The sequence below is a fragment of the Rhea americana genome, unplaced genomic scaffold (genome assembly GCF_003343005.1).
Source record: "Rhea americana isolate MKP2758 unplaced genomic scaffold, rheAme1 scaffold_70, whole genome shotgun sequence".
Taxonomy (NCBI): Eukaryota; Metazoa; Chordata; class Aves; order Rheiformes; family Rheidae; genus Rhea; species Rhea americana.
Genome location: NW_028186868.1, coordinates 1,388,607 through 1,404,212, shown reverse-complemented (window position 1 = coordinate 1,404,212; position 15,606 = coordinate 1,388,607). Strand labels below are relative to the sequence as shown.

Sequence of the window (15,606 nt, the reverse complement as noted above, 5' to 3'; positions counted from 1 at the left end):
GCCTTTTTTTAAATGCTGATAACACCAGGTAAAGGAAGACCAAGGATTTGCTGGCTCCCATTCCATGAAACATCTGGGTCTGTGAGAAGAGCTATGAGTAGCGGCAGAAGAATGTACTTCACATATGGCAAGATAGTATGGGGAGAACTTGGGAAGGAAGATGTTCCAAAAGATCTGCTTGCAGCTGTTCCTCAGGAAGGTGCCCACCTAACCCCTAATGCTCACTGAACACKGAGGAGGAAGGAGCTTTAGTTATTTTGGAGGCGGCAGCTCTTGACTCTTAATGTTCCGATCCCAATCAATTCAGGGCTGAAAAGTCRGAAAGACAGTGCTGAAGTTCAAAATGCTGTTTGGAAGGAAAAGCTTGTGATGTGAGTGTGACATGCAGGAAATCATAGCAAGCACTGGTAGCATGAGTTTTCCTGACAAAGTTGAGGCACTCCATGGCGTATRTATTGCCTCCATCTGTCCTGTGACCTCTCCTGATTGTTTAGCAACATCTAAGGTCACTGCAACAGTGTGCTGGAGTCATCCTTAGGTGGTCTCATAGACTTTATGAAACTTACGTTCTTCATACCTTTCAACTGATAGATGCCCTGCGGACAGGCCTGTTGYGGTCAACCACTCCTGTTATTTGCTGTTTCCAAAAATATCCCATGCTATACATGCTTCTGCTCAGAATCTTAGTGCACTGCTCATGTTGAGTTTGGATTGTCTTTCCAGGATTTGTCAACTACTATATTTCAGCATACAATGCCTTATTGATCTACAGGGCCAGGCTCTGCCTTGGAGACAGTTCAGGTAAGAGACAGCAATAGTCACTGGCATTGATAAGTCTAACTGTTTGACCCTGAGGCACAAGCAAGATGATGAGGCTTACGGAAAACAAGAGCTTCATCTGTGGAATGTCCTAACAGCATATATAAAGTCACAGATTGGGAGTGAGGTCATGGTGATGGTCTGGCGTGGAAAAAAATGACAATGGTAGGAAAGGACCAAGCTCAGTTAACTTCCAAACATGTGGGAGAGGACAGGGGTCCAGTCTGCTAATCACATCAAAAAACTGTCACTTCAGAGCTCAGGGAGCAGTAAGTGTGCAAAAAGGGACTAGTGAAAATCTCTTGAGAATATAGTAGGGACCTGATAATAGAGTGGAATAGTCACTAACACTCAGTTAAGCCATATATTCTGATAACTTAAAGTTCCTCAACATTTTTTAAATAAATGATTTGCACTTCCGGTCGTCTAGTTTCTGATCTGGGTTTAGCTGCTCTAATACTGAACCACAATGTTTAACCATCTCTTTGGTGTCTCTGTGTAACTAGGTCATACACACTCTCCCAAAGTCAACCAAACTGACATCATTGCAACACGTTCAAAGGTGGCATGATGTGATTGTATCATATAACCTTCCTCATCATATCATCAGTGGCTGAGTAGATGGGCAAAGTTTAAGTTACCTATTTCATTCTATAAAAGCATTCTTTACTCAGTAAAACATTAGTCAGATAATGTTTCTGTGTACCTATGTTAATTAGTACATATTTTTTGCATATAGTACATATAGTTAACTTCTAGGATGCTAGTATTGTGACTGAAACATAAAGACTACATTACCACCAGTGCTGTAGAAGAGTATAGTCTCCCAGAATGAGCCTGCCATCACAAGAGAGGCACTGGTGTTCAGGAAATAAGAGTGTAGTCAGATCTCCTACTGCAAATGGACCTGGAAAAATTTAAGAAGCTACCTCTCCCAGCTCTTCATGACCACTTAATTTTACGACAGCTGCCAGCATGATCCTGTTTCAGTCATCCAGCTTAATTTAAACCAGAGATGAAGGTGATTTGAGAGAACCTGGCTGACTAAGCATTGAATATATTAGGATTTACATAATCCATTCCGCTGGCTCAACTGTGGGTTGGTAACCACCAGCTGAAAGATGGTAAATGACAACTGAGGACGTAATGAATAGATAGAGGTTGTAATATCTTGAAGGCTCAAATTACTGCCATAGTGAACTCTGTGACTATGCCTGAAGATATTGTGTAGGAGTGASTTGACTCTGCCAGTGACTAAGCAATTAGCCCCAAAGGCAACATGGCACATTTCTGTGTGCCTCTGTTTCCCATCTGCAAAAGGAGAATAGTGCTGCACATTCACTTTCCCTTAGCACATTCTGCATTGACACTAAGGATAAGGATTCAACATTAAATAGGAATTTCTCAGAGGCATCAAGAGGAAACAAAACACCCACTGAACTGTAACTAAAACAGTAGTTAGAAATTACTGGAGTTGCGCTCATGTCCTTGCAATAACAACAGTTACACTTCATCTCTTTCATATTCTCTTTTTCATATAGAGATATCAGAAAGACCTTATTTCCCCATATTAAGATCACATGGCAAGCCTTTTCTTGGAGCAAAATGCCTGCTAAAACATTTTGGTTTATGTAAAGGCACAAAGTGGTATTACCTGTGGGGCTTCGGGCTGCAGGGGCCTCCAGGCAAAATACTCTACATGCTGAAGAGGAAATGCAGTTACTGAAGTCAAGTTTATGTTTTTTAACCTATTTTTCTTGAGATAACTTTGTCAGATTGTCAAACAAACTCTCCAAAGGGATTTGAGTCACAACCACATTAAACTTGAATCCAATCTTGTTATGCTGGCCTCAGCTAGTGGATATTCCCTCTGAGCAAGCCTGCACTGTATTAAGCTGCCTTCTGTTTCTTCAACCTAAACTGTGAATGTATAATCATATTTCCTTTTCAAAATGACTTGTTTTTCTTCATTACAGAAACAGGATTGATTTTCCTACAGAGTGTTACACTTGTCGAAGCAGCTATAATCAAATTTCAGTATAATGTCCCTACACAAGTAATTCYCACAATTAAAACTGTAACCATTCTGAAAACCTGTTGGGTTGGATTGTAATCTCTGTATGTTTCTAGAATTGGTCCATTAAGAACATGGGCCAAATCTACAGCTTGTTCAAATCAAAGTCACTGGAGCCCCATCTATGGATACCAACTGCGGGTATAATGACTTTCTTTCCCTGAAATATACAGAGTCACTCATTAATATGGCTGTGACAAAAGGAAAAATTTGGCTCATAAATCAAAATAAAGTCCCTTTGACGTGAAATATGAAAGAATATGAAGTGAATGAAAGAGGTTACATCTTTTTTTTTAAAATATTGTATCCCAAACAGTATCCCAAATAAGCTCTCATCTAMCCCTGAATAAAATTAAGCAGAGGTAGATATAAGCATAGTAATATTTCGGTAGTTAGCTCAGGAAAGGCTTCAGTGGCCTGAGAGGTCCCATGCTAAGCCATGGTAACAGAGCACTAGCTCAACAGKCTGAATTTGGGGTGAACAGCCATGCAGCATAATGAAGACATTTTGGTCAGTCTTGCAGAAAGCATAGGCTAACCTTGCTGAACTACCGTGATTAAGCTGCATGTCTACATATATGGGTTGTGGAGCGCATGATGTACACAAAATTCATATCTGAAAAAAAGTTTCTAAATTCTTTTTCTAGTATTTCTATTTCCTGAATCCCCCACTCCCTCCCTTTCTCCTCAGCATCTTTCCTCCACTATGATATGAATGTTGGAGTCTTTTCTTTTGTCTTTCTCCACAAGAAAAACCCCAAATCAACCGAGTGGACTTTAACTGTAAGAGGTAGTTTCAGCATTGCCTAAAAAGTCGTTACCTAAAAAGTCCTTCTTAGCTGACCTTCCCTTGAATATGGGCAAAAGAGAAATTAAAATCAAATCCAGCAAAGAGGTGGGGACCATCTGGTGATCAAATATAAAAACGATTCTACAAGTCATTTGCAAGGCCTCAGCTTATCATTTATAGCTTGATTAAGGTAACATCAGTTTGTTCAAATTCAAGTTTCTTGGGTAAAACTTCCAAGAGAAGGCAAATCTGGCTAGCTTCCCAAACACATCCTGCCTCTCCCATGGACTAGTCACCTACTAGGCAGCCACAACTCTCCTTTAATTGACTGACATTCACTCACACTCTTTGAGGCTCCCTCTTTTCTCTCATACACACACACATGCGCACGCACATGCACCTGCTCACACCCATACAGTCCTGCAAACTGCAGAAAAACTAGCCTAAGCAAATCATTARGACTAAACACATTTTAACAATAAAGCTCTATCACAGCCCCACTGGTTGGCAGCAGTTAGAGGATCTTAGTATGATATAAGACCAACTGTAAACTTGCCCTAAAGGGCAGCTCTGGATTTCCCCCGTTACAGGGGAATGAATGTTCAAGCAGTGCAAACAGCTGTGCTGCTGCATTTGCAGCTCCACCTATTTTCTGAAGGTCGCATAGCCTGACCTCTTTACAGAGATGCAGACCCCCACAGATAAACACAYAGAAATAAGTAAAAATAAACAAAGTATTTTCCAGCACACCCTTCACTTGCATCCACTTAGTATTATCTATTGTACTCATTCCACTGGAGAACATCATGTTATTAAGGAAGACCAGCTCTGCCAAGTGTTTGTCCCCTAGAGGGGACTCACCCATGTGTTAAACATTTCGGCTCTCGTAACAGAAGGCTATGCTCTATATTTCAATGACAATTCAGTTAGAGTTCACAGATGAAATACTGGGGAGTGCATCCCAGCAAACACAGTGTTTGCTTTTGATACTGAGAGAGTGGGCAGTGAAACCACATGGTGCATACAACCAGATGTGTCTTGTGGCGGGCAGCAAAACCAGTATTCAAGTTCATCTCAGGCACTTAATGGGTGCGTCAGCCTTGCCCAGTTATGGAGAATGCTAAGCATACTTTACTTCCATAGGCAGAAAGTAACTGGGAAAGTAGAATGGATGGAGAGTTTCAGAAATGTTATGTTGCCTTTACAATTAGGYGAACAAACTGCTCTTTTTCCATCATGGTTATTCTGTAAGCATCTTGTAATAGAAAGGATGGAAATATCTCAGGTGGCTTAATTTGCTTTCAAAGGGAGAACAGACTTTGTGCCACTTYGCTGCTGTATGTGGAGAGCATGTAAACAGGAAGAGAGAAAAGAGCAGGGAAGCATGGAGTGCTTCACCCAATACTCCTGCCTCGTGGAGTGTTTCACTCTTCTAAAACAGTCTGGCATCCAGAAAGGGGTGTGCAGTTTGGAGGACTGTTCCAGTTTCAGTTTCCTCTAAGTGGATTTGACTGTATCTCATTTAAAATGAATGTGTTGCTTTGTTGACATGAGAAGTTTTGATGACACACCACCCTAATTGTTCACTGCTCTAGAGAAGCGCAAACCTGCAGCCAATTCTCTATGACATGTTTTTGCGCTTCTCATTGTTATAGTTTTCCACCAACTGATCATCACAGCAAGTCAACCTGCAAATAAGTACTCCTGAGCACTTTAATGAGGCCCTTATCTGCGGCCAACTTGGGAACAGTGGTTGGGCTCTCTCCCCTGTTGAACAGCAGCAACTCTAAATAACCCTCCCATTAAAATGAATGCGTTGCTGTCAAAGATGTCAGGTTGAAGGGGCGGCAGGCTTCTGAAGGCAGTTATTGCATCATTCTTCTGCTGGGCCAAGGTACGATGCCTACCACAGTGATTAGAGCAATTACTCAGCACTGTTTGTCACAGTCAATCAGATGTGACCAGCATGAATGCAGCTGTGACCTAGACCTGCCTTTCCAGCAAAGCATTATTATTGGTTGTCATCTTTCTCTTCGGTAGCTCTATGTATGTGCCTAAGTTGGAAACACACTAAGAAAACTTCCTAGCAATTATTTCTCTTTCATTTCTCTCCTTGATAAGTCTCTCCAGTCATTTGGGCCATGCTTTCTTTTCTGTTTTTTTTTTTTTTTTTTTTTTTTTTTTTATTTTTATGTGCAAAACAATCTTACTGTGAATGAGAGCATGCCTAGGCAGTGAGAGGGGACTTGCTAATAGCAAGTAGTGGCAGTACCTGCTTTCAAACTAAAGGATTATTATTATTATTATTAGATTGAGAGAACCATTGAGAGGGAGGGGCTATGATGCACATAGTGACTGACATATTACGTGTACCTTCCTTCTAATGAAACAGCCAGATTGAAAGCTACCAATTCTGAATGGTTAAGCCACTGAACAGTGCAGGGGATGAGGGGGAAGCCTTCTGATAGCAGTCTGGTGTGTTTGAGATTGTTGTTTCAGCCTTACTCATCCTTACAAAATGTAAAGGGTACATTCTTATTGATCCTTCTTGAACTATTTATTGCATGCTTCCCCTGGGAGGCCAGGCTCTAGACTTGTAGCTTCATTAATGAAGATCTTATTACTGGAAGTTGAGTAATGCGCTTGCTTAAAGTGCAGAAACTAGCTCATGTCTCCTTAGACATATTGTTATATTAGAGCGGTAATGACCATTATTCTCATAATGTTTTTATTGCAATTTGGATTATATACCAGGACCAAAACAATTGGGTCAGAAGGATTGTTTCTCTTGGCACAGTTAAAGTGGCAAAAAAGTTAGAAATTTGTTAATCTAGACTGAATTATACCAACTGATACAACTGGATTTCTATTACTGGCTTGTAGTGTTTAATTATACAACACTTGTCCTTTTCTCTGTAACTTATACTAAGACTTACATGCAGTACTTTTCAGAATATTTAAAGGAGTTAAGTAGATAATATATCTTCTGGCTTGTGCACTGAAGTACTAATATTACTCCTTCCAGAACTGGAGTTACAGTGCTTAATGTAGGTATATCTTGCATGTGCCATTTAAGATGAACAGGGACTATCCTAACTGTCAGTTTTTTTAAAAAATTCTTTTTTTTTAAGACAAATATTCCGTGTTCTGGATCTAATGAAAATGGATATGGCTAACTATACAATTCAAAACCTTAGACCGTATCTTCGGCGCAATTTGGTGGACTATGAAAGAACAAAATTCCAGGAAATCCTTGAAGAAACACCAAGTAGGTATTGTGTGAAGTATTTCACTTAAAAAGACGTCTTTAAATAGCCAGACTTGAAAGAAAAAAAGTTAAGTCTGTCAATTGCAGTTAATTTAGAGGGGAAAAATTCCATCTCTTTGAGAGATCTAAAGAAAGTAGGATTTCTTTCAGCAAGCAAGTTACCAACAGTCAGTTGCATAACTTGCTATTAGGTATATTTATCTGTAATCTGGGTTACTTTCTGACAAACTTCTGCTAAATTGGTTGGTGTGTGGAAAACAAACACAATGATTCTTTCTGTCTGGAGGAGGAAGCTTCACATGCTGAAAGATAAAACTCTTATCTCTTTTGTACCTAGCAAGTCTGTTAGTTGCAAGCAAACATGGGAAAAAAAACAGTGTGCCTGAAAGTAAGAAGAGACAAGATTTTTTTTTTTTTATTTTTTAAATAAAGCAAAATGTACACTTTAAGGAAAAGGTATTTGGAATAATGCAAAGTCAACTTGAATCCACTGTTGCAGGATTTATATACTATAGCTAGCTGTCCTTAAGAAAACATATTTTGAAAGGAAAAGAAAAAATAAACTTGAATCTGGAGCCAGGGTTTCTAAAATGTAATTACAGAGCCTCTGATGGCAGCCTACTGTGTTTGTATAAGCAAAAGAATTCTTTATTAACAACAAACACACACTGTTAATGTTCAGAGAGACCACTCAGCAGGTAGGGTATAGGACTGAAAAGAGGGGAAGTGAGGGGACAACAAGAATGCTTTGGGAACATACATGGACTCTACTGAGACTTCTACCTCAAAATGTTGGCTTAAATCTAACACTTGGTTAGGTTCATACAGGCTATCTGGAAGATTCAGCTGATCAATGGAGATAGTTAGTGAAAAAAGTGGGGAAGAGAATAGGCTTTTGTGAAAACTCTGCAGCCTGCTATGTTTGTTTAGGCTTCAGAAGTTCTATTGTCATGTCTGTGTATATGTAACTTTTCTGAAGCTACTGCTTACTTTGATAAAAGAGTACAATAATCTGTGCTGATTTGCAATGCTTAGGTGCTCTGGATCTCACAACAGAATGGATAAAAGAATCAATAGAAGATGAATTGTCTTGTATTTCTGATGAATCTTCATCATCCCCTGGTGCTGATAGTAGTTCTAAACCAAATCTTAGTCCTACGCTGGTGCTAAACAATGGCTACTTGAAACTGTTACAGTGGGATTATCACAAAACAATTCCAGAGGTAAGTGTATTCCAGTATTTTCAAATTTTTAACTATATGAAAATACTGGTATAGTAATAATCCTGCTAGTAATGATAGTAGAGGAAATAGAATTCTCCTTTCTCTTTTTCTTGACATCTGAGTAATTTGGAAATAATATACTCTAGCCTTGTTTTCTGAAGTGTTGGTAATAGGCAAGTCAACAACTAGAAATGTTTAAATACTATTTTTCTGTATATCCAGTCATAGCTCACCACTCCACCTAAAAGTAGTCTTCTGGCAATAATCAAAGGCTAGGGCTTGTACTGACAGCACTTGGCTCTATGCATCTCTCTGAGAGAACGGACTATAGCATTTTGTTATCCTAACAGCAGCAGGAATATGTGGGATCATGCTGAAAGAATAACTTGTGCTTTATAACAGAGTTGATTTTAAAAACTTGAAGCCCTCTGAATTAGGTATTTACCCTTTCTCAGTGCATGTAAACTGAGATGCCCAGAATCACAGAGCATGTGAACTAGCTGCTTGAAGAATCACTATTCAGTTCTTCTTCCAACACCTGAACACTGACCTCTGCAACTTTCAGGGGAGCCAATTTTGAAATTGGATCAGTCAGGGCTACAGGTAGCATGTGCGGAGTGGGAGTCTGAGCTATATCTAGCCTGGTAGAGAATTTGTGAACTACATGAGAATGTTCTTCCCGCCCTGGATCAGTAGAAGGAGAAGAAGCCACCTTTCTTACCTGCATCCCAGAGTTCTGAGTATGAGCTAGACGCAAGTATTCTCTTGTGGATCTAGCTTGTTGTAGTACGAATTACTATCAATGAGCTGAAGGCTAATGCCTCTGTTTCTCAGTGAAATGTTTTGCTTAAGATGAACTCTTATCTTAAAAACAAAATAAAAAAACTCCAGCTATATCTTACTGTGGAAGTTATTTACAGTGTTGGTCTGAGTAATACAGGCTCTTTGCCTGTAGCAGGCTAGAGATCATTCAGACCTCTCTGGCATTTGAACTAGTGGCTGTCATACAAAGTTGCTCATCACTGCCCACATGCTTCAGGTTATGACACTTTCCAAAAGATACAGTTTCATCCAGAAGAATTTGTGTAACAAATCACTGCAATGTCCTCTGGATCCCCTGAGCATTCAGCATCTTGCACTGAATTGAGGTCCACAGATGGCTATGAGAAAAAGTGTCCTCAGTTTTTTGCACTGGAGGTAATGCCTTTTCTCCCCACCACAGAAACACCTCTAGTACTTGCATGTAATACTACTTTCTGCAATACTACATGTTCAAGGTGCTTCAGCTGCTGCCTCTTCTGACTTAGCACGTTTGTGATTTAAAATGACTAATGCATTATGAAAGTCTCCTCTCTGTCCTTATCCCTGCCTCTCTCCCTCTATATTCTAAACTGATATTATTGTTTCAATTCTAGACTCTAATAACAGATGAAGTTCGTCTTCAGGAGTTGAGAGAAAAGCTAAATCAATTAAAAATCATAGCTTGTGTGTGTCTCATAACAAACAATATGGTGGGTGCAGCAATTGTCAATGTGCCAGAGTTTGCTGACCAACTGAAAAGGATCTCTTTTCCTCTTCTTGAAGGCATGAACAAGAAGTAAGGCCTTATTTATCACTTTTTTTCCCTCTCCCCCTTTCCCCAGGAGCTGAGATAACAAGTGCATCTGAAAATGTAAGAAGCAGTTAAAGTGTCATAGCTTGTACCTGATAATGATAGAATGGTGATGAATCATAATCTGTATTCACTACCATACATCCACAGCATGCATTAAGTACATGTTTTCAAAGTTATTTTGATTGAACTTTTAATCTTGACACTATAACTTTCTGAATTTGGAGGATAGCACTAACATTTATTAGTTTTTCTTCTCCAATAAAGGAGAGACAGTGGCAATACATTCACAAAGCTGTCTTGCAAGTTGCTTCAAACTTGTTCTAGAGGTAGTTTAAGCTATTCAGTTGCTGATGCTTCTGCTGTCACTCACACTATGAGCAAGTCTGCTGCTGTCTGCTAGTTTCCCTGCAGAGCGGGAAACTTACTTTCCCTATGATATGCTATGAATTCAGCCCAGGAAAATACTTAAGTAAATGATCAAAGTGAACTGGTGCTATTTGCAGCATATTAAAATGGCTTTCTCATTTGCATCCCAGTTAGCATCCTTATTTTATGTTGCAGATGGAGATTTGTCCTGTATCTATGGAAGTATGTAAAACTGCAAAAGCAAATGATAAACTTTCTAAACTTTTTCATTGCAAGGAGCAGCTTCAAAATAGCAATGGGAAAGGAGAGGAATGAGTTTAAAACAACTTGTAAACTATGCCACAGGAGCTGCAAAAGCTAATTCATTTTTTTTTTTTTCTTCCAGAACTTTTGATTTGAAGGAGGCTCTGAATGCTATCAGTCTCCAGATCTGCAGCCATGTGAACATGTCTCTCTCTGAAAGAGGCTTCCCCACTCTTAATACAGAAGTGCAGGATAACTTAATGGGTCAAATTGCTAGTATTGTTGAGGAGAACAATCCTGTCAGTTCCTTAATTGGTTAGTAAAAGAACATATAATTGTCTTACTGTATGAATCCATATAGAAATTGTTAGGTTAACCTAAGGCTTACTTCAAGTTTAATCTGCTATCTCATTATTTTTAAAAAGTACTTTTGCACTACAGTAAAATATTGGGTCAAGTAAAAGTGAGTAAAGAAATGTTGTTTACCCATGGATTGTGTTCTTGTTATTGCACAGCATAGTTAGTCACAGCTAGAAATAATTTAAAGTGTCCTTACAAACAAACCTAGAAGTGCTAGGATTTGGGAGAATTTAGAAACTGATGAGTGATACTTGGTCTCCCTTCTGTCAACTCTACTTTTAATCTTGCTTTTTTTTTCTGTAGGTAACTCCTTCATGTTAGGTCATGTAATTTTGTTTCAATAGGCTTGTGCCGCCCCTACCTTGCGGGAGCCAACTCTTAATGTAAGAAGTTTTCAGTATTGCTTCTCACTGCAGTGAGGGCATAAGAGTATTTGTCTATGTTCTTGGCTGTCTTGCTGTGCTGATGTGCCAGGTGCCTGTAAAGCAAGTGTGGCTTCATCTTGGATTTACTTCTGTTCTGAACGTATTTTATATTCTATTTCAGACAAACGAATCCAGTTATTCATGAAAAGCTTGCTCGCTCTTCCGAGTTCTCAGAAATGTATGCCTGCTGTGCCAGGAGGCCTTTCTGTGATTCAGACAGAGATGGAATTCTTTGGATCTCAGTATGCAAACATCGTAAACTTTAATAAACAAGTGTATGGACCATTCTATGCAAACATACTTAGGAAACTACTTTTTTCTGAAGCACCAAGGGGGAAAGCAGAAACAGAAGCACCTGCCAATTGAAAAATGCGACCTATTTCTGTACCCTGTTCTTCTCCCTTCAGTCTTTATTATAGAGACACTGCGATCTGATTTCCCTACTACAAATAGCCCACTCCAGTGACTATTAATGAGGGAAACAGATCTTGTAAAATGTATGCAGATAAAGTTTCTGAAGACCACTGGAAAGAAATTAATTTTTATTATATATTTTAATAGACTAAATCTGCTTAATGGATTGTATCACTTGCAATAACTAGCAAAATATTGACTTCCAAGGCAAGCATTTATAATGACTTGCAGTGGGGAAGAGCTGGCAAAGTACTTACTATTTTGCCACCCTTAAAACATAATCAGTTTTAAAAAACTTAAATATATTTGCATATACTGATGGCAATTATGATGTGACAGAATAATTCTAGATAAAATTTATTATGCTTATATTTTCTAGGATAACACCTAATAAAACAATTCTCTTTTCAAAAAAGATTTTGAAGCAAAAAGTGTAATGTAGCTTTTGTAACCAAGAATAAGTTCATATTTGGCCAAGTTCTAGTACTCCTGCAACTACTGGAACCAGAACTTAGCCTATGTTACATTAAAGAATGCCAGTATTAAAGCTGTTTTGAATACAGCAGTTATAGAAGAAGAGTTCACTGTTTAAATTAGGAACTATTCAGAGCTTGTCAATTGTAATTGAGGGATTAATGGTGAACTCTAAAGGGGTGGGGAAAAAAAATCATGGAAAAAAATAAATGTCTGTATATAATGTCTGTAAGCCTTTTATCCAGTGGAGATCATACAGATCTCAGAAGTCTAATCTACTCTAATATGTTATATGCTGATCCTTGATCTTAACTGGGTATTAAGTATTTCTGAGTTAGGGCTTTCAGACCTTTGTTCTCACAAGCACTTAACTTTGAGAGTAATCTTGCCAAGCATTACAGAGCAATTTACCTTTCTAGTCTGTTGGATGAGAGCATAAGCTTTTCCAAGGGTATTTTGGTACTCCTGGTTCTGAAAACAAGAATCCAAATTGTTAATTTTTCTTGAAAGTCTAAGCACTGTAAGTGATGAGGTTGACTTTTCACTGGACCTCTGTGGGAAATACTTCAGCATTCCCCAAACTCCTTTGGGATAGGCCCCAATACTTAGTTCCCATTTAAGACGACAAGAATTTTGCATACAGAAAACATCTGAAATTGAGAAGTATATGTAAACTTTCAAATGTTTACTTCCATGCTATACTTTGCATTGGGAATAGATAGTGCTGGAATACTCTAGTTTAGATGTGTTCTTGTCTATGAAATTGAATCATAATTTACTTGAAAATTATCTTTTAATATATTATCATACAATGGTCCTTTTAAAATGTCAAATGTATAAAGTCATGTGGTACAAGTTAAATAGCTTGTTTTTAATATTTTATATTACAGTCTATTTTTATTAAGAAACAAATATTTACCCATAAAAGCTTAATGTGCCACACAGATTATGTATATATGCATTTACTGTGTCTATCATAAAGGTCTAAAGAAAAAAAAACTGGGCATTATTAGCACTGTGGTTTTGTAGTCCCTTTTTACAGAATTATGTACCCTTTTTATTAAGGGAAATGACTTCTTGTCAGTTGTTGCTCAGAATGTCCAAGGCCTTTGGCCACATGTACGTGGTATGAAAAACTTTCTTCAAAATATGTTGCTACCAAAAAAAAAGCTCTAGTGCACTTGTGTTCTATCCCTTGTAAGAAATGAAATATTGCACAAAATAAAGATGAATATATACTTTAAGGGGACCTGTTTTTCTTGAAGCCTGAAAAAATCTGAGAAAGGAACTCCTAGAATATACTGAATGTTCCACTAAGTAGAACAGGTTTGCTCATATGAATATGAAGTTTTGGTAAGTAATTCAACATCATCAAGAGAAGAATGCATTTCAAAAGCAATTAAGAGGAACTAAATTGTAATGATTTGCTACATCTTTGGAAATGGCTAAAGTATTTTGAGCCTTGGGCTAAAGGAAGCTTTTATGAACATTAGAATACTTTATTTATCTCATAACACCTTATATGCGTTCTAGTGTAAAATGAGTTTGACTATTGGCTTTTAATGTAAATTGTCATACTAGTTTTTACTAGAAAATACTTGGAATGAAGATTTGTTGTTGGGTTTTATTTGGTAATTAAGGCTACTTGCAAAGGGCATTTGATACCATGGCCAATATTTCCAGTGACTGTTTAATGTATCTTAATTTTTATTTAATGTTTCAAACAGACATTGTGTCTGTTTAATGTCTTGTGTTGCATGCTGTTTACACTAACATGGCTGAAATGCATGTGCCTCAAATTTGAAACTGTCTTTGATAAACAAAATGCTATTTTGTAGCAGCTTTCTTTGAAATACAAATACTCGTGAGGTTTTGTATGCGTTAGATTTTGTTTGTGATACAATTGTGATAAACTCATTTATGCAAGGTGTTTCTTAAATCTAATGGATGTTAAATGCCAGTGATAAATGACTGCACAAATGTTGTTGTGTTTTTTTTTCTCCTGTAACTCCTTGGTTGTGGCAGGAGTGTAGAATAGTAGCTTTAAGCCCATTGCACAAATGATGTTTTGAACAGTCTCTTGCTTAAATCTGATTCCTTGCAAGAAGACAACTTATATTTCATCACAGGTATGCTGTTGGCCATGATAAAATAGATTAGACTCTTTAGACTGGAAAAGATTTGAAAATCAAAGAATCACAGGATGGTGGAGGTTGGAAGGGACCTCTGGAGATCATCTAGTCCACCCTCCACACAAACATGGTCACCTACAGCACATTGGACAGGATCATGTCCAGGCAGGTTTTGAATATTTCCAGAGAAGGAGACTCCACAACCTCTCTGGGCAACCTCTTCCAGGGTTCTTGTCACTCTCACAGGAAAGAAGTTTTCCCTCATATTCAGCTGGACTTCCTGTGCTTCAGCTTTTTTTAAAAAGGAAAAGGAGTATGACGGGTATACAAAATGATGAGAGGCAATAAAGAAAGTGAAGAGCAAATAGCTGCTATCTTTGGATGCACAAACATCAGAAAGGTGGTAGATTTAAAACAAATAGAAAATGTAATTTCACAGCTATTTTTATATACCCCGTGGAACACCCTGCGCAAACTCTGGGACTATTACAACTTACTTTAACAAGCAAGGGATTAGACAAAGAAAAAAGTTCCATCCATGATTCCTAATTAGAAGGGATCAAACTTCTGAGTATTTTACCACCATTGCTCCTCTCCCTACTAGATGTGTTAACTCTGTAAGTTTTGCACAGAATATATCATCACTGCAGAACGTAATTCTACTTTTCAGCTTTTTTGTAGCCAAGTCTTTAAGTCATTACTGGCCCCTTGTGTGGTTTTTTTGTTTGTTTATTTTTTAATTGCTAGGTGGTAATCTCAGGGTGCATATACAACTTCCTAGCACCAAGCTCTAGAGGTGAGGGTGGAAGAGATTACCCATTTGGAGGAGTAGAGGATGGTACAATTTTGCATCAAATGAAAAAAAAAATCTAGGAGTTTGGAGAAAGGCCAAATACTTTAAATAAATAAGCTTAATGAAGCAAACTCAATACAGTAGAACATTTATTCATGTAATTGCTAACCTTTATGGGATGCTTAAACCTCTAGTAAGATTCCAAAAGGATTTAGAAACTTCTGTAGGTAATGAGTATTCAAGGTAATGGTAGTGATAATGCAAAGGGGGGATGGGTCAGACAAATCCGAGGCGATCATTTGTCTGCAAGAGCAGCTTTAGTAAAATTAAATGTTCTTATGGTGATAGTTCAGTCTCTGACTTTCAACAGTGTAATAACTCCGTTTAGACTATTGTCAAATTCAGAAAGACCCAACTTCTCTGTGACTGGGCATAAATGTTTTCAGGGTGTTTTGGCTCTTAGGGAAAACCCCTCAGATGTCCAGGCAGCAGTGCTCAGCCTTTTGGACTTTAGAAGCCACATGGCCCTGTCCCCTGGCAGCTGATAGCTGCATATTGCTGCTCTTCTCCTAGCATCAAAGAGAATAACTGTGTACAACCCAGTCAGTCC

At 38.2% G+C, this 15,606-nt stretch overlaps 1 protein-coding gene across 1 annotated transcript; it reads left to right on the top strand.

Moving 5' to 3' along the window:
* The first annotated feature begins 6,812 nt into the window (after positions 1–6,812).
* Positions 6,813–14,031, top strand: LOC146586215 (T-complex protein 11-like protein 2). Its single transcript, XM_085321642.1, has 5 exons — positions 6,813–6,951; positions 7,987–8,174; positions 9,590–9,771; positions 10,541–10,713; positions 11,305–14,031. Exons 1-5 carry the CDS (start codon positions 6,840–6,842, stop codon positions 11,547–11,549), a joined length of 900 nt encoding a protein of 299 aa, XP_085177768.1. The 5' UTR covers positions 6,813–6,839; the 3' UTR covers positions 11,550–14,031.
* Positions 14,032–15,606: the final 1,575 nt, after the last annotated feature.